Source organism: Mustelus asterias, chromosome 6 (genome assembly GCF_964213995.1).
Source record: "Mustelus asterias chromosome 6, sMusAst1.hap1.1, whole genome shotgun sequence".
Lineage (NCBI taxonomy): Eukaryota > Metazoa > Chordata > Chondrichthyes > Carcharhiniformes > Triakidae > Mustelus > Mustelus asterias.
In genome coordinates, this window is record NC_135806.1 from 141,272,387 (window position 1) to 141,298,117 (window position 25,731).

At 50.3% G+C, this 25,731-nt stretch overlaps 1 protein-coding gene across 2 annotated transcripts in view; it reads right to left on the reverse strand.

The window, feature by feature from the left end:
* phf24 (PHD finger protein 24) overlaps positions 1 to 21,729 on the reverse strand; it is a 101,296-nt gene extending 79,567 nt beyond the window's left edge. For both annotated transcript variants that reach the window (XM_078215475.1, XM_078215476.1), the window contains exon 1: positions 21,364 to 21,729. In XM_078215475.1, coding sequence (XP_078071601.1) covers positions 21,364 to 21,729 — 366 coding nt within the window. The remainder of the gene's footprint in view (positions 1 to 21,363) is intronic.
* Positions 21,730 to 25,731: the final 4,002 nt, after the last annotated feature.

The following is a 25,731-nucleotide window of genomic DNA, read 5'->3' on the forward strand; positions in this document are numbered from 1 at the left end:
AGTAACTTCATTGCAGTGTTAATGTAAGCCTTACTTGTGACTAATAAATAAACTTTACTTTTAACCCTGACACAAGAACAAAGAACAAAGAACAATACAGCACAGGAACAGGCCCTTCGGCCCTCCAAGCCCGTGCCGCTCCCTGGTCCAAACTAGACCATTCTTTTGTATCCCTCCATTCCCACTCCATTCATATGGCTGTCTAGATAAGTCTTAAAAGTTCCCAGTGTGTCCGCCTCCACCACCTTGCCCGGCAGCGCATTCCAGGCCCCCACCACCCTCTGTGTAAAATATGTCCTTCACCTATTCCTTTCTGCCTCAAATTAAGTCCAAAGATGTGCAGGTTAGATGGATTGGCCATGAAATATTGCCCCTTAGTGTCCAAACATGTGTAGGTTAGGGGGATTAGCAGGATAAATGCATTGGCTTCTTGGGATAGGGAGGGAGAGAGAGCCTGGGTAAGGTGCTCGATTGGAGAGTTAGTGCAGACTCGATGGGCTGAATGGGCTCCTTCTGCACTGTAGGGATCCTATGATTCTATGAATAGTAGTTTGAGACGGAATGAGCCTGAAGCTGAGGCTTTACCTTTCAACCAGGTTTATTCCCAAGACAGTGAAGTCACAGACTCTCCCAGTTCCTCCCAGGCACCCAGAGCGAGGGTGGCATTTCCCTGGTGTTGGAGGGTGTGAATGAGGGGAAACCCCATTGACAGCGGCGGGACTGGAAGATCCTGCTGCCAGCCAATGGCGGGCCGCCACCGCAAAACACGCTGTATGGGGGGAGGGGCAGAAAACCCCACCCTGAATATACTCGTATACCGTTCCACTAACACTTGCCGGGTCGGGCCTAGCTGGGTTTAAAGCATGTATTCTAATGCAGCTCAACTTCAACATTAACACCTCAGGGTGACTTTCTGTCAGCTGGACTTTCAGCCATTGTTCCTCATTCTGACTTTTTGTCCCACGTCCCTCGTCCTTTCCCCCCAGGCCAGGCCCGGGAACCTCAGTGGATCTCAGTGGGACTGGCGATGCAGGGAGACCCTCCGAGGGACATTACTGTCGTGACTCCACAAGGTACGCTGAAAGCTGTGGTCATTGCAAACATCTCCGCACCCCCTCGTTCAACACCCCCTCGTTCAACACCCCCTCATTCAGCACCTCCATCCCCCTCACCCCCGCAACCAGGGCAGAAATGACAATTACAAGGGGGCACAAGTTCAAGATAAGGGGGGGAAGGTTCAGTGGAGATGTGCGTGGGAGGTTTCTTTACACAGAGAGCAGTGGGGCCTGGAATGCGCTGCCCAGTGAGGTGGTTGAGGCAGACACGTTAGCCACATTTAAGACTTATCTGGATAGACACATGAACAGACGGGGAATAGAGGGATACAGGCGGTTGCTCTGGATAGGACGACGTGTTTGGCGCAGGGTTGGAGGGCTGAAGGGCCTGTTTCTGTGCTGTACTGTTCTTTGCTCTTTGTAACTCCCCGCCCCACTCTTATGGTCACCAGCCCCCTCTCTCCTACAAAGTCCCAAACGTCAACGGGTCCCTCTTTCCTCATGAGAGTCGGTGACCCAGCCTCAGGTGTCGCTCTGGTTGCCAACTGCGATTAGAATTCATTCCTGGAGGTTTCGTCACATGACTTGCCCCCTCACGCTCCAGCCAATAGTCGGCCGACACATCTACCCTTGTGGTGCACTGCCTTCCTCTGCCAATCAGAAAGCAAAAAGATTCATGACCCAATTGGATGACTGTCAGCCAAATAGCTACTGATTCGCCTAGTTTCAGTGTCTGTCTGTCTGGTGAAGAGAAATGTTCAAACAAAATGACAAAACCAGTGTTTTTTTGAAAGATGTTTCTCCGGGATGGCACACAGCAGTGTCCTGGAGATTGATCATAAATTCCCGGAGACTCCAGGCCAATCCTAGAGGGTTGGCAACTGGAAGCCCCTCCCCCGCAGCCCCACTTCAATGCCTTTCTGTTATTCCTCCCCCTGTGCTAATAAGTGGCACATTCCAACCACCCTCAGGGTGAAGCAGCTTCTCCTGAACTTCTTGTTGGATTCATTAGTGACTGTTTTATATTTTTTTTATTCATTCATGGGACATGGGTGTCACTGGCTGGCCAGCATTTATTGCCCATCCCTAGTTGCCCTTGTTCAGAGGGCAGTTGCGAGTCAAGCACATTGCTGTGGCTCTGGAGTCACATGTAGGCTTGTAGACCAGACCAGGTAAGGACGGCAGATTTCCTTCCCTAAAGGACATTAGTGAGCCAGATGGATTTTTCCGACAATCGACAATGGTTTCATGATCATCAGTAGATTCTTAATTCCAGATATTTTTTGTTGAATTCAAATTCCACCATCTGCCGTGGTGGGATTCGAACCGGGGTCCCCAGAACACTGGCCGAGTTTCTGGATTAATAGTCTAGCGATGATACCACGAGGCCATCACCACCCCATATTTACAAGTGTGAACTCTGTCTGCCCCATCCAACCCTCGTGTAACTTTACAGTTCCCCTTCTAAGTGCCCCTGACATCTTCCTTTTTGATTTGATTTGATTTATTATTGTCACATGTATTAACATACAGTGAAAAGTATTGTTTCTTGCATGCTATACAGACAAAACATACCATTCATAGAGAAGGAAACGAGAGAGTGCAGAATGTGGGGTTACAGTCATAGCTGGGGTGTAGAGAAAGATCAACTTAATGCAAGGTAAGTCCATTCAAAAGTCTGACAGCAGCAGGAAAGAAACTGTTCTTGAGTTGGTTGGTGCATGACCTCAGACTTTTGTATCTTTTTCCTGACGGAAGAAGGTGGAAGAGAGAACATCCGGGGTGCGTGGGGTCCTTAATTATGTTGGCTGCTTTGCCGAGGCAGCGGGAAGTGTAGACAGAGTCAGTGGATGGGAGGCTGGTTTGCGTGATGGATTGGGCTACATTCATGACCTTTTGTAGTTCCTTGCAGTCTTGGACAGAGCAGGAGCCATACCAAGCTGTGATACAACCAGAAAGAATGCTTTCTCTGGTGCATCTGTAAAGGTTAGTGAGAGTCGTAGCTGACATGCCAAATTTTCTTAGTCTTCTGAGAAAGCAGAAGCATTGGTGGGCTTTCTTAACTATAGTATCGACATGGGGGCACCAAGACAGGTTGTTGGTGATCTAAACACCTAAAAACTTGAAGCTCTCGACGCTTTCCACTTTGTCCCCATTGATGTAGGCAGGGGCATGTTCTCCTTTACGCTTCCTGAAGTCGATGACAATCTCCTTCATTTTGTTGACATTGAGGGAGAGATTATTGTTGCTGCACCAGTTCACCAGATTCTCTATCTCATTCCTGTACTCTGTCTCGTCATTGTTTGAGATCCGACCCACTACGGTGGTGTCGTCAGCAAACTTGAAAATGGAGTTGGAGGGGAATTTGGCCACACAGTCATAGGTGTACAAGGAGTATAGTAGGGGGTTGAGAACACAGCCTTGTGGGGCACCGGTGTTGAGGATGATCGTGGAGGAGGTGTTGTTGCCTATCCTTACTGATTGTGGTCTGTGAGTTAGGAAGTTCAGGATCCAGTCGCAGAGGGAGGAGCCGAGGCCCAGGCCACGGAGTTTGGAGATGAGTTTCGTGGGAATAATAGCGTTGAAGGCTGAGCTGTAGTCAATAAATAGGAGTGTGACACAGGTGTCCTTGTTATCCACCCAGTTCAGAGGGAGTGTTGGGTAAATCTGGGCGACACAGAGGCACAATGGTTAGCACTGCTGCCTCGCAGCGTCAGGGACCCAGGTTCAATTCCCGGCTTGGGCCACTGTCTGTGTGGAGTTTGCACATTCTCCCCGTGTCTGCGCGGATTTCCTCCTGGTGCTCCGGGTTTCCTCCCACAGTCCGAAAGACGTGCTGGTTTGGTGCATTGGCCGAGCTAAATTCTCCCTCAGGTGTACCCGAACAGGTGCCGAAGGGAGAATTTAGCATGGCCAATGCACTTAATCGAATCGGGGATTTTCACAGTAACCTCATTGCAGTGTGAATGTAAGCCTTCTTGTGACTAATAAATAAAAACTTTAAACTAAACTTTTATCGGGGGGGGGGGGGACGCGAGGGGTGGTGTGATCTGAACAGCCAAGAGCCACGGGGGGCGCAGGGAAAGCTTGTCAGCCAAATGAGTGAATATGGCGACGAAGGCAAGTAATTAGGGAATCATTTCTGACAAGGTTGTAAACAGAGCAGTGTGTGTGTGGCCCATACAGTGCGAATCATTCAGCCTCTTACTCAGGCTGTCAGTGATCAGAGCCAGCCTCCCCCGCCTCTTCCTCTCACTCTCGTTTACATAAGAATAGCCCCAATTGATTGCACGAAGCATCAGCACAGTTTTCACCGAGTGCCCTGAAACTGACCCGCTAGGCGCGCAGGAAGGAAACGTTACAAATTACAGGAACAATTGTCCCTCAGTGCACCGGACAACGTGTACCTGGTTCAAACATCCAAGCACTGAGCTAAACACTGCTTGGTATGAGTATTTTTTTTATTGATGAACGGATGTGGGCGTTTCTGGTTAGGTCACCATATACTGCACACCCCTAACTGCCATTGAGAAGGTGGTGGTGAGCTGCCTTCTTGAACTGCTACAGTCCATGTGATGTAGATACACCCACAACAAAACAAAGCAGACGCCATCTCCCTGGCCCTGCACTCAACCCTGGAACACCTAGATAACAAGAACACCTATGTCAGACTCCTATTTATTGACTACAGCTCAGCCTTCAACACCATTATTCCCACAAAACTCATCTCCAAACACCGTGGCCTGGGCCTTGGCACCTCCCTCTGCGACTGGATCCTGAACTTCCTAACCCACAGACCACAATCAGTAAGGATAGGCAACAACACCTCCTCCACAATCATCCTCAACATCGGTGCCCCACAAGGCTGTGTTCTCAGCCCCCTACTATACTCCTTATACATCTATGACTATGCGGCCAAATTCCCCTCCAATTCGATTTTCAAGTTTGCTGACCACACCACCGTAGTGGGTCGGATCTCAAACAATGACGAGACAGAGTACAGGAATGAGATAGAGAATCTGGTGAACTGGTGCGGCAACAATAATCTCTCCCTCAATGTCAACAAAACGAAGGAGATTGCCATCGACTTCAGGAAGCGTAAAGGAGAACACGCCCCTGCCTACATCAATGGGGACGAAGTAGAAAGGGTCGAGAGCTTCAAGTTTTTAGGTGTCCAGATCACCAACAACCTGTCCTGGTCCCCCAATGCCCACACTATAGAAGCCCACCAATGCTTCTACTTTCTCAGAAGACGAAGGAAATTTGGCATGTCAGCTACGACTCTCACCAAACGTTTACAGATACACCATAGAAAGCATTCTTTCTGGTTGTATCACAGCTTGGTATGGCTCCTGCTCTGCCCAAGACTACAAGGAACTGCAAAAGGTCGTGAATGTAGCCCAATCCATCACGCAGACCAGCCTCCCATCCATTGACTCTGGCTACACTTCCCGCTGCCTCGGAAAAGCAGCCAACATAATTAAGGACCCACGCACCCCGGACATTCTCTCTCCCACCTTTTTCCGTCGGGAAAAAGATACAAAAGTCTGAGGTCACGTACCAACCAACTCAAGAACAGCTTCTTCTCTGCTGCTGTCAGACTTTTGAATGGACTTACCTTGCATTAAGTTGATCTTTCTCTACACCCTAGCTATGACTGTAACACTACATTCTGCACTCTCTCCTTTCCTTCTCTATGAACAGTATGTTTTGTCTGTATAGCGCGCAAGAAACAATACTTTTCACTCTATGTTAATACATGTGACAATAATAAATCAAATCAAATCAAAACAAATCACATCAAAGGAGATTGTCATTGAGTTCAGGAAGTGTAAAGGAGAACATGCCCCTGTCTACATCAACGGGGCCAAAGTAGAAAGGGTCGAGAGCTTCAAGTTTTTAGGTGTCCAGATCACCAACAACCTGTCCTGGTCCCCCCCATCCCGACACTATAGTTAAGAAAGCCCCACCAACGCCTCAACTTTCTCAGAAGACTAAGGAAATTTGGCATGTCAGCTACGACTCTCACCAACTTTTACAGATGCACCATAGAAAGCATTCTTTCTGGTTGTATCACAGCTTGGTATGGCTCCTGCTCTGCCCAAGACCGCAAGAAACTACAAAGAGTCGTGAATGTAGCCCAATCCATCACGCAAACCAGCCTCCCAACCATTGACTCTGTCTACACTTCCCACTGCCTCGACAAAGCAGCCAGTATAATTAAGGACCCCACGCATCCCGGACATTCTCTCTTCCACCTTCTTCCGTCGGGAAAAAGATACAAAATTCTAAGGTCACGTACCAACCGACTCAAGAACAGCTTCTTCCCTGCTGCCATCAGACTTTTGAATGGACCGACCTTGCATTAAGTTGATCTTTCTCTCCATCCTAGCTATGACTGTAACACTACATTCTGCACTCTCTCCTTTCCTTCTCTATGAATGGTATGCTTTGTCTGTATAGCATGTAAGGAACAATACTTTTCACTGTATACGAATATATGTGACAATAATAAACCAAATCAAATCAAATCACAGTGCTGTTAGGGACGGAGTTCCAGGATTTTGACCCAGTGACAGTGAAGGAACAGTGATATATTTCCAAGTCCGGATGGTGAGTGGCTTGGAGGGGAACTTGCAGGTGGTGGTGTTCCCAGGTATCTGCTGCCCTTGTCCTTCTAGATGGAAGTGGTCGTGGGTTAGGTAAGGGACTTTGGTGAGTTGCTGCAGTGAATCTGAGTCGATGCTAGGTTAAATTTAGGATTTTATATTTGAGACCAGTAAATTTCTGTTTGTTAAGAGTTTGATGGGGACAGTGTAGAGGGAGCTTTACTCTGTGTCTAACCCCGTGCTGTACCTGTCCTGGGAGTGTTTGATGGGGACAGTGTAGAGGGAGCTTTACTCTGTGTCTAACCCCGTGCTGTACCTATCCTGGGAGTGTTTGATGTGGACAGTGTAGAAGGAACTTTAGAACATAGAACATAGAAAAGCTACAGCACAAACAGGCCCTTCGGACCACAAGTTGCGCCGAACATGTCCCTACCTACTAGGCTTACCTATAACCCTCTATCTTACTAACTTCCATGAACTTATCCAAAAGTCTCTTAAAAGACCCTACGAATCCGCCTCCACCACCACTACCGGCAGCCGATTCCATGCACCCACCCCCCTCTGAGTGAAAAACTTACCCCGAACACCTCCTCTGTACCTACTCCCCAGCACCCTAAACCTGTGACCTCTTGTGGCAACTATTTCAGCCCTGGGTAAAAGCCACTGAGAATCCACTCTATCAATACCCCTCAACATCTTATATACCTCTATTAGGTCACCTCTCATCCTTTGCCTCTCCAAGGAGAAAACCTAGCTCTCTCAACCTATCCTCATAAGGCATGCCACCGAATCCAGGCAACATCCTTGTAAATCTCCTCTGCACCCTTTCTATGGCTTCCATTGGGCGGCATGGTAGCACAGTGGTTAGCACTGCTGCTTCACAGCTCCAGGGACCTGGGTTCGATTCCCGGCTTGGGTCACTGTCTGTGTGGAGTTTGCACATTCTCCTCATGTCTGCGTAGGTTTCCTCCGGGTGCTCCGGTTTCCTCCCACAGTCCAAAGATGTGCGGGTTAGGTTGATTGGCCATGCTAAAATTGCCCCTTAGTGTCCTGAGATGCGTAGGTTAGGGGGATTAGCGGGTAAATATGTAGGGATATGGGGGTAGAGCCTAGGTGGGATTGTGGTCGGTGCAGACTCGATGGGCCGAATGGCCTGTTTCTGCACTGTAGGGTTTCTATGATTCTATGACATCCTTTCTGTAATGAGGCGACCCAGAACTGGGCACAGTACTCCAGGTGGGGTCTGACCAGGATCCTATACAGCTGCAGCATTATCTCCCGATTTCTAAACTCAATTCCTCTATTGATGAAGGCCAGTATTCCATATGCCTTCTTAACCACAGCCTCTACCTGCGACGCTGCTTTGAGCGTCCTATGAACCCGGACCCCAAGATCCTTCTGATCTTCCACACTGCCAAGCGTCTTACCCTTAATATTATATTCTTTCATCCTATTCGACCTGCCAAAATGAACCACCACACACTTATCTGGGTTGAAGTCCATCTGCCACTTCTCCGCCCAGTCTTGCATCTTATCTATGTCTCGTTGCAACTGCTGACATCCCTCTACACTATCCACAACACCACCAACCTTTGTGTCATCAGCAAACTTGCCAACCCATCCTTCCACTTCCTCATCCAGGTCATTTATAAAAATCACAAAGAGCAAGGGTCCCAGAACAGATCCCTGGGGCACTCCACTGGTGACCGACCTCCACTCTGAAAAAGACCCATCTACAACCACTCTTTGCCTACTGTGGGCAAGCCAGTTCTGAATCCACAAAGCAACGTCCTCTTGTATCCCATGCCCCTTCACTTTCTCCATAAGCCTTGCATGGGGCACCTTATCAAACGCCTTGCTGAAATCCATATAAACCACATCTACCGCTCTTCCCCCGTCTATGTGTCTAGTTACATATTCAAAAAATTCAATTAGGCTCGTAAGGCATGATCTGCCTTGGACAAAGCCGTGCTGGCTATTTCTGATCATACTATTCCTCTCCAGATGTTCATAAATCCTGCTTCTCAGGATCTTCTCCATCAACTTACCAACCACTGAGGTTAGACTCACCGGTCTATAATTTCCAGGGCTATCTTTTCTCCCTTTTTGAATAACGGAACCACATCCGCAATCCTCCAATCCTCCGGAACCTCTCCCGTCTCCATTGATGATGCAAAGATCATCGCCAGAGGCTCAGCAATCTCTTCCCTCGCCTCCCACAGTAACCTGGGGTACATCCCATCCGGTCCCGGCGATTTATCTAACTTGATGCTTTTCAACAGCTCCAACACATCCTCTTTCCTAATGCCCACATGCTCAATCTTCTCAGTCCACTGCAAGTCTACACTGCAACAACCAAGATCCCTTTCCACTGTGAATACTGAAGCAAAGTATTCATTGAGTACCTCTGCTATTTCTACCGGTTCTATACAGACTTTCCCACCGTCACATTTGATGGGTCCTACTCCTTCACATCTTTACTCTGGGTCTAACCCCGTGCTGTACCTGTCCTGGGAGTGCTTGATGGGGACAGTACAGAGGGTGCTTTATTCTGTATCTAACCCCGTGCTGTACCTGTCCTGGGAGTGTTTGATGTGGGCAGTGTAGAGGGAGCTTTACTCTGTATCTAACCCCGTGCTGTACCTGTCCTGGGAGTGTTTGATGGGGACAGTGTAGAGGGAGCTTTACTCTGAATCCAACCCTGTGCTGTACCTGTCCTGGGAGTGTTTAAGAAGGGTAGCAAGGATAATTCAGGCAATTACAGGCCAGTGAGCTTTACGTCAGTGGTAGGGAATTTATTGGAGAGGATTCTTCGAGACAGAATTTACTCCCACTTGGAAATAAGTGGATGTAATAGTGAGAGGCAACATGGTTTTGTGAAGGGGAGGACGTGTCTCACCAACTTGATCGAGTTTTTCGAGGAAGTGACGAAGATTATTGATGAGGGTCGGTTTGCGGATGTTGTCTACATGGACTTCAGTAAGGCCTTTGACAAGGTCCCTCATGGCAGAAGATGAAGTCGCATGGGGTCAGAGGTGAGCTGCAAATGGATACAGAACTGGCTCGGTCATAGAAGACAGAGGGTAGCAGTGGAAGGGTGTGTTTCTGAATGGAGGGCTGTGACAAGTGACGTTCCTCAGGGATCAGAGCTGGGATCTTTGTTGTTTGTAATATATATATAAATGATTTGGAGGAAAATGTAACTGGTTTGATTAGTAAGTTTGTGGATGACACAAAAGTTGCTGGATTTGCAGATAGTGATGAGGACCATCAGAGGATACAGCAGGATATAGATCAGTTGGAGACTTGGGCGGAGAGATGGCAGATGGAGTTTAATCCAGACAAATGTGAGGTAATGTATTTTGGAAGGTCTAATACAGATAGGAAATATACAGTAAATGGCAGAACCCTTAAGAGTATTAATAGGCAGAGGGATCTGGGTGTACAGGTACACAGGTCACTGAAAGTGGCAATACAGGTGGAGAAGGTAGTCAAGAAGGCATACGGCATGCTTGCCTTCATTGGCCGGGGCAGTGAGTTTAAAAATTGGCAAGTCGTGTTGCAGCTTTATCGAATCTTAGTTAGGCCGCACTTGGAATATAGTGTTCAATTCTGGTTACCACACTACCAGAAAGATGTGGAGGCTTTGGAAAGGGTACAGAAAAGATTTAGCAGAATGTTGCCTGGTATGGAGGGCATTAGCTATGAGGAGAGGTTGGAGAAATTTGGTTTGTTGTCACTGGAATGACGGAGGTTGAGCGGTGACAAACGTGAGGTAATGTATTTTGGAAGGTCTGATACAGATAGGAAATATACAGTAAATGGCAGAACCCTTAAGAGTATCGATAGGCAAAGGGATCTGGGCAAAGGGATCAGGTGCTGTATCTGTCCTGGAAGTGTTTGATATGAACAGCGTAGAGGGAGCTTTATTCTGTATCTCACCCTGTGCTGTACCTGTCCTGGGAGTTTTTGATGGGGACAGTGTAGAGGCAGCTTTACTCTGTATCTAACCCCGTGCTGTACCTGCCCTGGGAGTGTTTGATAGGGACAGTTTAGAGGGAACTTTACTCTGTATCTAACCCCATGCTGTACCTGTCCTGGGAGTGTTTAATGGGGTCAGTGTAGAGGGAGCTTTACTCTGTATCTAATCCCGTGCTGTACCTGTCCTGGGAGTGTTTGATGGGGACAGTGTAGAGGGAGCTTTACTCTGTATCTAACACTGTGCTGTACCTGTCCTGGGCGTGTTTGATGGGGGACAGTGTAGAGGGAGCTTTACTCTGTATCTAACCCCGTGCTGTACCTGTCCTGGGAGTGTTTGATGGGGGACAGTGTAGAGGGAGCTTTACTCTGTATCTAACCCCGTGCTGTACCTGTCCTGGGAGTGTTTGATGGGGGACAGTGTAGAGGGAGCTTTACTCTGTATCTAACCCCGTGCTGTATCTGCCCTGGGAGTGTTTGATAGGGACAGTTTAGAGGGAACTTTACTCTGTATCTAACCCCATGCTGTACCTGTCCTGGGAGTGTTTGATGGGGACAGTGTAGAGGGAGCTTTACTCTGTATCTAATCCCGTGCTGTACCTGTCCTGGGAGTGTTTGATGGGGACAGTGTAGAGGGAGCTTTACTCTGTATCTAACACTGTGCTGTACCTGTCCTGGGCGTGTTTGATGGGGGACAGTGTAGAGGGAGCTTTACTCTGTATCTAACCCCGTGCTGTACCTGTCCTGAGAGTGTTTGATGGGGGACAGTGTAGAGGGAGCTTTACTCTGTATCTAACCCCGTGCTGTACCTGTCCTGGGAGTGTTTGATGGGGGACAGTGTAGAGGGAGCTTTACTCTGTATCTAACCCCGAGCTGGGAGTGTTTGGGAATTAAACGACAGGGGAATCTGAACTATCTTGTTTCTCATGTGTTGAGTTTTTTTCCAGTGTATTTGTACTTTGTTGATTTATTGAGGTTTCGCATGATGACGTCAGTTGCTGATTTCTCACAATCTGAGTCATTGGAAGGATACGGTAGCAGAATAATTTAAAAAGTTAATCTTCAGCTCAGCTTTTCACTTACATATGCAACTCACATTACTGTTCAAAGCATGAGTAATCTCACTGCTATTAGAAATCTAGATTAAAGACAAATATGGGAATTTGGGAAATCTTTTTCATGGAGCGAAATGGAATCATCGAATCCCGACAGTGCAGAAAGAGGCTGTTTGGCCATCGGGTCTGCATCGACTCTCCGAAAGTCAATTCCACCCAGGCCCTCTCCCCTGCCCTATCCCTGTAACCCAACCCATTTCCCATGGTTAATCCCTCTAACCTACACATCCTGGGACACTAAGGGGCAATTTAGCATGGCCAATCCCAACCTGCAGACTGGTGGCACAGTGGTTAGCACTGCTGCCTCGCAGCGCCAGGGACCCGGGTTCGATTCCTGGCTTGGCCCACTGTCTGTGTGGAGTTTGCACATTCTCCCCATCTTTGCGTGGGTTTCCTTTGGGTGCTCCGGTTGCCTCCCACAGCCCGAAAGACATGCTGGTTAGATGCATTGGCCTTGCTAAATTCTCCCTCAGTGCACTCAAACAGGCATCAGAGTGTGGCGACTAGGAGATTTTCACAGTAACTTCATTGCAGTGTTAATGTAAGACTACTTGTGACACTAATAAAAAAAACTTTTAAAAAAATCTTTGGGGTGTGGGAGGAAACCGGAGCACCCGGAGGAAACACACGCAGACGCGGGGAGGATGTACAGACTCCGCACAAACAGTGACCCAAAAGTGGGAATTGAACCCGGGTCTCTGGCACTGTGAGGCAGCGGGTGCTAACCACTGTGCCACGCATAATAGCAATGTTAGCTTCATGTTCGCCATTACTGGGACTTCCAGATTTGATAACTTAAATTGAAATTCCATGTGGACAAGATGTTGGAAATATTGGACAATGAAAGCCGAGATCTGGCCCACCATCTCCTTGTACCCTGATAGTCCTGGAGTTAACTAATCGCCATGATCAATCCCTCATCGATGAGTCTTCAACAGGCCACGACATGTGTTCAGGAAAACTCCCATTGGTGGAGAGCTTTGGCAACCAAGGCCCAAAGTAATCTAATCCTCCCAAAGCTCCGACTACACTCATCACACGCCAACTCTTGAATAACTCACATGCTGTATCCCAGAATATTTGTGAATGAATTCATATTAACCGTCTCCATCTTCTCCTTGGGGAGCTGCTCCCACACATCTCATTTTCCTTTTTTTCCTGAAATGTGGGCATTTGTTTCCCATCCCTAATTACTTTTGAACTGAGTGACTTGCTGGGTCATTTCAAAGGACAGTTAAGAACCAACCACATTGCTGTGGCTCTGGAGTCAGGGGTTGGCCAGACCAGGAAAGGACGGCAGATTTCCTTCCCTAACGGACATCAGTGAACCCCGATGGGTTTGTTTTTAACAGCAATTCATAGAATCCCTACAGTGCAGAAGGAGGCCATTCAGCCCATCAGGTCTGCACCAACCACAATCCCACCCAGACCCTATCCCCCTATCCCCACACATTTACCCTAGCTAGTCCCCTTGACACTAACGGGCAATTTAGCATGGCCAATCCACCAAGCCGCACATCTTTGGACTGTGGGAGGAAACTGGAGCACCCGGAGGAAACCCATGCAGATACGGGGAGAATGTGCAGACTCCGCACAGACAGTGACCCAAGAAGGGAATCGAACCCGGGTCCCTGACGCTGAGAGGCAGCAGTGCTAACCCTTGTGCCACCGTGCCATCCCGTGAACAGTTGATGATTGCTGTTACGGCCGCCATTACTGAGATTAGTTTTATTCAGATTCCAGATTTTATTAATTGAATTTAACCAGGTAGGATTTGAACCATTTTCTCCGGAGCATACAAACAAGCTAACATATGAAATAGGAGCAGATGCAGGCCATTCAGCCCCTCGCGCCTGCTCCACCATTCATGGCTGCTCTGTTTGTGTTGAGTTCCACAGCGTTAAGCCGGTTCTCTGGAGTTCTAGCCCAGTGACATTCCCACTCTGCCACCAACTCACCCGAAGCTGGCTGCTCACTTACTGAAACATTTCCACGGATTAACCTGCAAGGGCATCCCCTGGTTCTACTGCTGGGAACAGAGTGAAAAACTTTGTTCTGCTCAACATTATCAAAGTCTCTGTAGGATCTGAAATACAGAGTTCAGGCCACCTCTCAGCCTTCACACGCCCAACTTACATCATCTCATCCAATAGTTCCCATACTGCCAGTTGTGATTGTGGGGCAGGCGGACAGGGGGTGTTGTTGGGGGCGTTGGGTTGTGGGGGGGCGGGGGGGGTGGGGGGGGTGTCACAGAAACAGCGAACGAGATAACAAAGCTCCTCCCTCTTCCGAGAAGGTGTCTCACAGCAGCACCAAGACCCAGGCAACAACCAGCCCTGCCCTGGCACACCCCTCACCTCGCAGTCTCTCTCTCTCTCCGAGCCATGGTCTCCTGCCAGTGACTGCTCCCTGAAGCTCAGCCCAGACTCTGAACCCTGGCGCTAATATAGCCTGCCTGATCTTAACACATCATAACACAGAACCGTGTACAGTCCTGTTCACCCTATCAGAGAAAGGATATTATTAAACTAGAAAGGGTGCAGAAAAGATTTACTAGGATGCTACCGGGACTTGATGGATTGGGTTATAAGGAGAGGCTGGATGGACTGGGACTTTTTTCTCTGGAGCGTAGAAGGCTGAGGGGTGATCTTATAGAGGTCTATAAAATAATGAGGGGCACAGATCAGCTAGATAGTCAATATCTTTTCCCAAAGGTAGGGGAGTCTAAAACTAGCGGGCATAGGTTTATGAGAGGGGAGAGATATAAAAGTGTCCAGAGGGGCAATGTTTTCACACAGAGGGTGGTGAGTGTCTGGAACAAGCTGCCAGAGGTAGTAGTAGAGGCGGGTACAATTTTGCCTTTTAAAAAGCATTTAGACTGTTACATGAGTAAGATGGGTATAGAGGGATATGGGCCAAACGCAGGCAATTGGGACTAGCTTAGTGATAAAAGAAGGGCGGCATGGACAAGTTGGGCCGAAGGGCCTGTTTCCATGCTGTAAACCTCTATGGCTCTGATATTCAACACTGCAAAGTTCTCCTGCATTGTTTATGATAAAACATCGATTACTCACAGTGTTTGAATTGCTGAAGTCCCCCAAGACAAGAGAAATTGTCTTGGAGAAGCAGCAAAGTCAGGTTATGTGATTTGAGAACCGGGCTAAACGCCACGTGTTTCAGAAAGATCAGGAGGTATTGACAAGGAACCACACCACCAGTGAGAAGTGGATACCTGTCATCGTATTAGCACAGGCAGGACCTGTCTCCTATACCGTACAAACTCGAGGCAATGTAGTGTGGAGAAGGCACGCTGACCAACTGGCAATCAGAGCCAGTTTGCCAGAGTTTACCAAGAGTCCACAACAAGCTGTGCCAGGCAGCACGGTGGCACAGTGGTTGGCACTGCTGCTTCACAGCGCCAGGTACCCAGGTTCAATTCCCGGCTTGGGTCACTGCGTGGAGTCTGCACGTTCTCCCCATGTCTGCGTGGGTTTCCTCCGGGTGCTCCGGTTTCCTCCCACAGTCTGAAAGACGTGCTGGTTAGGGTGCATTGGCCATGCTAAATTCTCCCTCAGTGTATCCGAACAGGCACCGGAGTGTGGCGACTAGGGGATTCTCGCAGTAACCTCATTGGAGTGTTAATGTAAGCCTACCTGTGACTAATAAATAAACTTTTAACTTTAAGTGAAGACCGGGACATTCCTGAGAACCTGACAATACCTAAAACTATTGGGGAAGACAGTAGCTCAGTTGAGAAAACTTGGCGAATTGGAACTAGCTTTGTGGTAAAAAAGGGCGGCATGGACAATTTGGGCCGAAGGGCCTGTTTCCATGCTGTAAACCTCTCTGACTCTCACCCTAACACTGCAGAATGACCTGGGCTCCAAAGCCAGGAGCCTGGGGCTGTGTTTCTGCTGCTCCCCGGACTTGGTCAATCAGCTTTTTGTTAAATTTATTCATGTTGTGTGGGATTTGCTGGTGGGGCCACCATTTATTGCCCATCCCTAATTGCCCCTTGAACTGAGGGACTGGGCCATTTCAGAGGGCAGTTAAGATTCAACCACTTCAGTGAACCAGATGGGTTTTTCCGACAATCGACAATGGTTTCATGGACATCATTCTTAATTCCAGATATTTTTTATTGAATTCAAGTTTCACCATCTGCCGTGGTGGGATTCGAACCCAGGTCCCCAGAGCATTACGCTGGGTCTCTGGATTACTAACCTAGTGACAATACCAAATACCATTATCTTCCCTGGATCAGCTCAGATGAAATCATGGTGAAGTCATGGACTGGTGAGCACATAAAATAGCAACATTTATACAAAAACACAGAGGGCGGAGTTGTTCCAGAAATCAGCAAAGTTCGATATCAGGCAGGGAAACCGGCGTGTGACTCGGAGACAGTTTTCTGTCGTACTGTGTGTGTGCCACTTGGTTTGAAAAATTGAGAGGCGTGGGAGTTACATTAGATCGCGAGCAGGGTGGTCTCTGATTCACATTCTCCTTCTCTGCTGCCTCGAACCAATGAGTCAGACAGTGCGATCACCAGGTTTCTGACGGAAGCTTCACTGCGCTATCAAAGAGAGGGACGGAAGGGTCAGCCTTTGTCTCCTAAGGGTGACCCTTGGTCAAGTCACCCCCCTGCCAGAGAGTCCAGGCCACCACGTGGGTGCCCAGTGTTTGGTGCACAAGATGGTTCACCAAGCCCTCACCCACATGATCGAGCGGCAACAGCTTCGGTCACTCTGCTGACCTCTCATCTCAGGTGCTGGCACTGCCCTGACCTGCACGCCAAGGCATCGTGCTTCGCCTGCACCAGGAGTGGAACCTTTTACCGTCAACTTGACCATATTGCAAATGACTATAGATGGCGCCCTGCTCCACTGTGCCAGCTTTCCCAAGAGGATCCCTGAGCCTGCCCAGTGGCAGCACCATGGCACTCACAGGGTGTAAAGTGTACAGGCGAGGGGTTAACAGTGGAACAGCAATCAGTGACACTGTCAGGAATGAGTGCAGCCCGAGTGGGCACAATAACCTGACTGGAAAGTCGATTCTGATCAACCTAAAGCTCTCAGAGCCACAACCCCCCTCCCCACCACACCCTCCCCTCCCCACCACACCTCCCCTCCCCGCCACAACCCCCCCTCCCCGCCACACCCCCCCTCCCCGCTACAACCCCCCTCCCCGCCACAACCCCCCTCCCCGCCACACCCCCTCCCCGCCACAACCCCCCTCCCCGCCACACCCCCTCCCCGCCACAACCCCCCTCCCCGCCACACCACCCCTCCCCGCCACCCCCCCCCTCCCCGCCACACCCCCCCTCCCCGCCACAAACCCCCTCCCCGCCACACCCCCTCCCCGCCACAACCCCCCTCCCCGCCACACCCCCTCCCCGCCACAACCCCCCTCCCCGCCACACCCCCCCTCCCCGCCACACCCCCCTCCCCGCCACCGCCCCCCTCCCCACCACACACCCCCCTCCCCACCACACCCCCCCGCCGCCACACCCCCCTCCCCACCGCCACACCCCCCCTCCCCGCCGCACCCCCCCACCGCCACACCCCCCCTCCCTGCCACACAACCCTCCCCGCCACACCCCCTCCCCACCGCCACACCCCCCCTCCCCACCACACCCCCCCTCCCCGCCACATCCCCCCTCCCCGCCACACACCCCTCCCCGCCACACACCCCTCCCCGCCACACCCCCCCGCCGTCACAGCCCCCCTCCCCGCCACACCCCCCCTCCCCGCCACACCCCCCCTCCCCGCCACACCCCCCTCCCCGCCACACCCCCTTCCCCGCCACACACCCCTCCCCGCCACACCCCCCCGCCGTCACACCCCCCCTCCCCGCCACACCCCCCTTCCCCGCCACACCCCCCCGCCACACCCCCTCCCCGCCACACCCCCCCTCCCCGCCACACCCCCCTCCCCGCCACACCCCCCCTCCCCGCCACACCCCCCCTCCCCGCCACACCCCCCCTCCCCGCCACACCCCCCCGCCGCCACACCCCCCCTCCCCGCCACACCCCCCTCCCCGCCACACCCCCCTCCCCGCCACACCCCCCTCCCCGCCACACCCCCCCTCCCCGCCACACCCCCCTCCCCGCCACACACCCCTCCCCGCCACACACCCCTCCCCGCCACACCCCCCTCCCCGCCACACCCCCCCGCCGTCACAACCCCCTCCCCGCCACACCCCCCCTCCCCGCCACACCCCCCCTTCCCCGCCACACCCCCTCCCCGCCACACCCCCCCTCCCCGCCACACCCCCCCTCCCCGCCACACCCCCCCCCCCCCCCGCCGCCACACCCCCCCCCCCCCCCCCCCGCCGCCACACCCCCCTCCCCGCCCACCCAAATCCGCGGAGCCACTTCTGTGCATTGGGATCCTCTCGAGCGCTGTGCCAGGTTGTATGCTCTGAGTCCGTCGACGTTCAGGTCACCAGGAGAGAGCGTTCTGAAGGCAGCTGTAACTCACACTGTTGTAAGTCCCGCTGAGCTGGGCTTTATTATGTTCGGCAGTGACTGCAGCGTGTGGCTACAATAATGAGATGCAAATGTATTCAAATGAGGTTCCATTGTCATTGACTTGGGTGGGGGGGGGGGGGGGGGGCGGGGCTGTGATCTATACTTCAGAAAACCAAGCCCAGCGCCTTCACGCGAGATTCTCTGATCTCGACACTGATCACACAAACGCCTTTACTTTCTCAGAAGACTAAGGAAATTTGGCACGTCCACGACAGATGCACCATAGAAAGCATTCTTTCTGGTTGTATCACAACTTGGTATGGCTCCTGCTCTGCCCAAGACCGCAAGGAACTACAAAAGGTCCTGAATGTAGCCCAATCCATCATGCAAACCAGCCTCCCATCCACTGACTCTGTCTACACTTCCCGCTGCCTCGGCAAAGCAGCCAGCATAATTAAGGACCCCATGCACCCCGGACATTCTCTCTTCCTCCTTCTTCCTTCGGGAAAAAGATACAAAAGTCTGAGGTCACATACCACCCGACTCAGGAACAGCTTCTTCCCTGCTGCCGTCAGACTTTTGAATGATCCTACCTCGCACTAGCTTGATCTTTCTCTACATCCTAGCTATGACTGTAACACTACATTCTGCACCCTCTCCTTTCCTTCTCTATGAACGGTATGTTTTGTCTGTATAGCGCGTAAGAAACAATACTTTTCACTGTATGTTAATACATGTGACAATAATAAATCAAATCAAATCAAACCAAACCCTCGGGCACGGAAAATTCCGGTTATATTGATATGATGCTTGTTTACATGTCCTATATTTTGCAAACCTGAAGAATTCTATACTGAATGTTAATGTGCTGCTTCATTGATGTTTCGTTTATGTTAGCATCTGGGGTCAGGTTAGTTATTAAATGTTAAATTGGGAAATTGTTGGAAAATAGTTTGGAAAGTGGGAGTTCGATCAATTCCCTCGATCATTCTGGCTGCTTGGATCTATATCTTTATAATTGCTGTAATATCCTCTCTACACCGTGAGGACAAGAGCGAGGCACGCTAGTCTAAGTGCAAGTGCACCAATAATTTATTAAGTGGCAGGATTACCTCACTCTGTTGGCTCAATATTGAACCTTTCAAAATCTCCTAACATCTAACTTGTTTTATTCACTGCTATCAAACACTGAAACTATGGCTTCAATTTATTGCCCGTCTGCTCCCTGGAACTCTTTAATCTGTCATCCACACTATTCTCTTTCCAGTGAAGTACTGATCCCTTTGCTGAGTCCTACATCCCCAGTGAAATGCTTCACCTTTCTCTGCACTGAATCTCATTTGCTCTCTGTCTGTCCCAGTCCCAAGGTTAGCCAGATTTTCCTGCAGCTTGTGCTCAGTTTTCTCTGATGTGCAGTGTTCAGTAACGTGAACTTAACGGGCATCTATAATTTAACCAGTGCTTGAAAAGAATAATAGGAGTGGATGGGAAAGAGTTTGATCCACTGGGATTCTGTAGAGTGGGAGTAAATGGGAAGGGACTTGATCCATTGGGGTTCTGTAGAGTGGGAGTGAATGGGAAGGGGTTTGATCCACTGGGGCTCTGCACAGTGTGAGTGAATGGGGAGGGGTTTGATCCACTGGGAATCTGTACAGTGGGAGTGAATGGGAAGGGGTTTGATCCATTGGGATTCTGTACAATGGGAGTGAATGGAGAGGGGTTTGATCCACTGGGAGTGAATGGGAAGGGGTTTGATCCACTGGGGCTCTGCACAGTGTGAGTGAATGGGGAGGGGTTTGATCCACTGGGAATCTGTACAGTGGGAGTGACTGAGAAGGAGTTTGATCCATTGGGATTCTGTAGAGTGGGAGTGAATGGGAAGGGGTTTGGGGCGGCACGGTAGCACAGTGGTTAGCACTGCTGCTTCACAACTCCAGGAACCTGGGTTCGATTCCCGGCTCGGGTCACTGTCTGTGTGGAGTTTGCACATTCTCCCCGTGTCTGTGTGGGTTTCCTCCGGGTGCTCCGGTTTCCTCCCACAGTCCAAAGGTGTGCAGGTTAGGTTGATTGGTCATGTTAAAAATTGCCCCTTAGAGTCCTGAGATGCGTAGGTTTGAGGATTGGTGGGTAAATATGTCGGGATATGGGGGTGGGGTCTGGGTGGGATTGTGGGCGGTACAGACTCGATGGCCTGAATGGCCTCCTTCTGCACTGTAGGGTTTCTATGATTCTATGATTTCTATGATCCATTGGGGTTCTGTACAGTGGGAGTGAATGGGGAGGGGTTTGATCCACTGGGAGTGAATGGGAAGGGGTTTGATCCACTGGGGCTCTGTACAGTGTGAGTGAATGGGGAGGGGTCTGATCCATTGGGAATCTGTACAGTGGGAGTGAATGGGAAGGGCTTTGATCCACTGGGAGTGAATGGGAAGGGGTTTGATCCACTGGGAGTGAATGGGAAGGGGTTTGATCCATTGGGAGTGAATGGGAAGGGGTTTGATCCACTGGGAGTGAATGGGAAGGGGTTTGATCCATTGGGAGTGAATGGGAAGGGGTTTGATCCATTGGGAATCTATACACTGGGAGTGAATGGGAAGGGCTTTGATCCATTGGGAGTGAATGGGAAGGGGTTTGATCCACTGGGAGTGAATGGGAAGGGGTTTGATCCACTGGGAGTGAATGGGAAGGGGTTTGATCCATTGTGAGTCTGTACAATGTGAATGAGAAAGGATTTTGACACATTGTGATTCTAAATTTGGAATAGTTTGTAGTAACCAAGAAGAACCAGAAGTTGTAGTTGGAAAAAAATCACAAATTAATAAACACATAAAAATCAAAACAAAACAAAATCACACAAAAAAAATCACAAAAAACTAAAAATAATCAGAAAATCAAAAATCACAAAATCCTAAAATAAACGGTCAAAAAATCACAAAATCTCAAAATCACAAAGATAAAAGTGGGAGCAGAAGTTCAAGTCTGCAATGTGTTACAGTCAGTGTTAAATCTGGGAGGTAGTGAAGTGTCTAATTGAAGAATAATGTTCCTTACGCTTCCATTGAGCTTCATTGGGACAGAGTAGGAGATGGAGGGAGGGCAGTCAGATGGGACGGAGAAGTGAAAATCAAGCCTACCTCCTCTTTCTCCTGCAGGTTAATATCAGGCGATTCATCGTCTCCCAGCTGCCGCTTGGGTCTGATGAAAGCTGGCGGAATGGCTTCGTCGTTCCACTCCAGATCCTCTGGTTCGATGCCTTTGCCGTCTCTCAGTCTCTCCCAGGCTGTCTGATTCCTCTTTGCCTCCTCCGTCCTTGGCTGGGATGCTCCAGCCACCTCCTTGTCCTGTTGGCCGGGTCCCTCCGCCTCAGTCTTGCCCCGGGGCGGCTCAGCTTTGCTTTTGGTCGACCCTTTGTCCTTCAGGCCCTCTTTGAAGGCCGAGACCACCACACTGGCCTTCTGCACCTGCTCCACCGTTTGCTTCTTGGACATCAGTACCCCCATTGCAGACTGGGATAGCAGCGAGGCTCAGCAGGCAACACACAAATCCTCCTTCCTTCACCAGTATCCAATCGAGACTGATCCAATCGTTCAGTTACACCATGATCTAGCCAAAGCTCCGACTTCTTAATAAAACAACTTGAGGCACCTGTGAAGAGAAAAGACAATGATAGTTCAAATCATCGAATCATAGAAACCGCACAGAAGGAGGTCCAACACGCTTGTGCCAGTCCTTTGGGCGAGTTTACTAATTAATCCCAACCCCTGCGTCTTTCCCTCTGGAAAACCCGTACATAAAATCTTCATAGAAACATAGGATCCCCACAGTGCAGAAGGAGGCCATTCGGCCCATCGAGTCTGCACCAACAACAATCCCACACAGACCCTATTCCCGTAGCTCCACATATTCACCCCGCTAATCCCTCTAACCTATGCATCCCAGGACATTGAGGGGCAATTTAGCATGGCCAATCCACCTAACCAGCACATCTTTGGACTATGGGAGACTGTCTGTGGGAGGAAACTCCACACCGTCACCCAAGCCGGGAATCGCTGTGAGGCAGCAGTACTAACCACTGTGCCACCGTGCTGTCCATATCATGTTTCTCTTTTTTGATTCATTCAGGGGATGTGGGCCAACATTTATTGGCCGTCCCTAATTGCCCTTGAATGGAATGTCTCGCTCGGCCATTTCAGAGGGCAGTTAAAAGTCAACCACATTGCTGAGGCTCTGGAGTCACATGTAGGCCAGACCGGGTAAGAATGGCAGATTTCCTTCCCTAAAAGGACATTAATAACCCAGGTGGGTTTTTGCGACAATGGTTTCATGGTCATCAGTAGACTTTTAATTTCAGATTTTTGTTGAATTCAAATTTCACCTTCTGCTCTGTTTTAAAGTTTATTTATTAGTGTCACAAGTAGGCTTACATTAACACTGCAATGAAGTTACTGTGAAAATCCCCTAGTCGCCACCACTCCGGTGCCTGTTCGGGTACACTGAGGGATAATTTAGCACGGCCAATGCACCTAACCAGCACGTCTTTCAGACTGTGGGAGGAAACCAGAGCACCCAGAGGAAACCCACGCAGACACGGGGAGAACGTGCAAACTCCACACAGACAGTGACCCAAGCCGGGAATCGAACCCAGGTCCCTGGCGCTGTGAGCTGGCAGTGCTAACCACTGTGCCACCGGGGTTATTGATCCAATGACAATACCACTACACCTACTGCCTCCCCGTTCCCCCTTGAAGTGAAAAACCCATTCCATTCAGAAAGTTATTATTGAATCCACTGCCCTTTCAGGCAGTGCCTTCCAGATCCCAATGTGAAAAGAATGGAATAGACGCTTGGAAAAGAAAATACTTTGAAAGGAAAATATGGGGAAAGAGGCAAACTGCACGATAATTAGCCACAAGTCCTGAAACCACCTATTTCCACAGGCCCAACCTCACCTCCGTCACAGCTCATCTGCTACTGAAACAATCCTCCACACCTAGTTACCTCCAGACACAGCTATTCCAACACTTTCCCACATTCCAGCCCCTTGATGCGCAATTAAATCACTCGGGAGGCTAGAATGTACCCGGGAAATAAAGGCTTTTATTACTGACAAGAATGGAGCACACTATATACAATACAATCCCAGACTAAAGGGTCACCAGGCAGTGCAGTGACCTTTATACTTCCCCTGGTAGGCGGAGCCAACTGGAGTGTACCACAGAACAATATCAACAGGTAGAACAGCCCAACCCTAACCCCAACAGTAATTACAGTAACATATCTACAAACACACATAGTGCTAACCATCCATGGCTCAGCACTCATAGTGGTAACCAACTATGGTTCACCACACCTCTGTAAACGTGAGCTTATCCGAATCTCTCCTGCCCGGGTATTAACACGCACTGGGCACGATCGTACGGAAAACATTCCAGTGTCGAATGTGCCCAGGAGGCGGGAGAGTTTCAGACCGGTTGTTTAGGGGAGTTTGAAAATGCAATCTTACGGGATTCTCCCAAAAGCCAATTTCACTGGCAGAGTAGTGCCGGGATCACCGGGGTGGGTGGGTGGGGGGAAGTGTAAAACTGGGCACGAACCTGATGTTTCGCCTCCCACCCAATCTTACCCCAAAAGTCGAGCGGGTCGTGATCATAAGATTGCAGCCACTGAGTTCCATTCCCCTGGCATGCGCTGTGTTCACTGACCGACACTGGCTCCCAGTCAAACATCACCTTGATTTTAAAATTCACATCCTTAGATTTCCAAACCTTCGATGGCCCCGCCTCTCCCTATCTCTGCAATCTCCTCCAGTCTCACGACCCTCCGAGATATCTGCCCTCCTCTGATGCTGGCCTCTCGTGTTCCCAATTGTAATCGCTACACCATCGACGGCCATGCCTTCCGCTGCCTGGGTTCCAAGCTCTGGAATTCCCTCCCGGAATTTCTCTCCCCCGCCGCTTCCCTCCTTTATGACACTCTTCGAAGCCTCCCTCTTTGGCCAAGTCTTTGGTCACCTGATCTAATCCTTCCTTCTGTTGCTGAGTCTCAGATTCTGTTTTCTAATGTTGCTGCGTTTTATTACATTCAGGGTCCTGAATAAATCCAAGTTGCTTCAGGTGAAAGAGCAAGCCAATGCAACCATTTGGATCATCCTTTCAAAGAGCTAGCACAGGCACGATGGGATGAATAGCCACATTTTGTGCTGTAAAATCCGATAACTTTCTTCTCAGAAAGGGTTCAGGGTGCATGCATTGTCACAGAATCATACAATCCCTACAGTGCAGAAGGAGGCCATTCAGCCCATCAAGTCTGTACCAACAACAATCCCTCCCAGGCCCTCTCCCCATAAACCCAGCTAATCCCCCTGACATTCGGGGCAATTTAGCATGGCCAATCCACCTAACTCGCACATCTTTGGAGTGTGGGAGGAAACCGGAGTACCCGGAGGAAACCCATGCAGACACGGGGAGAACATGCAGACTCCACACAGAACGATAACTGAAATCAACAATTAAGCAAGGAATATTGGCCACTAAAACGGGGAGAATATTCCAACTTTCCCTTCTGATCCTCTGACAGTGCGGCACTCCCTCAGTACTGACCCTCTGACAGTGCGGCACTCCCTCAGTACTGACCCTCTGACAGTGCGACACTCCCTCAGTACTGACCCTCTGACAGTGCGGCACTCCCTCAGTACTGACCCTCTGACAGTGCGGCACTCCCTCAGCACTGACCCTCTGACAGTGCAGCACTCCCTCAGCACTGACCCTCGGACAGTGCGGCACTCCCTCAGTACTGACCCTCTGACAGTGTGGCACTCCCTCAGTACTGACCCTCGGACAGTGTGGCACTCCCTCAGTACTGACCCTCTGACAGTGCGGCATTCCCTCAGTACTGACCCTCTGACAGTGCGGCACTCCCTCAGCACTGACCCTCGGACAGTGCGGCACTCCCTCAGCACTGACCCTCTGACAGTGCGGCACTCCCTCAGCACTGACCCTCTGACAGTGCGGCACTCCCTCAGTACTGACCCTCTGACAGTGCAGCACTCCCTCAGCACTGACCCTCTGACAGTGCGGCACTCCCTCAGTACTGACCCTCTGACAGTGCAGCACTCCCTCAGCACTGACCCTCTGACAGTGCGGCACTCCCTCAGCACTGACCCTCTGACAGTGCGGCACTCCCTCAGCACTGACCCTCTGACAGTGCGGCACTCCCTCAGCACTGACCCTCTGACAGTGCAGCACTCCCTCAGTACTGACCCTCTGACAGTGCGGCACTCCCTCAGTACTGACCCTCTGACAGTGCAGCACTCCCTTAGTGCTGCATCGGAGAGAGTCAGCCTGCATTATGAACTCACATTGAAGAAGTGAGGCTCGAACACACAACTTTGAGAGTCGGGAGGTGAGAACACTGTCCACTGCTCCCCAGCCGACAGCGAAGACAGGAACACAGACTCCCAATGTCAGCGTGAGGATGGGAGCTCTGATGCAGTGTTCTGTCCA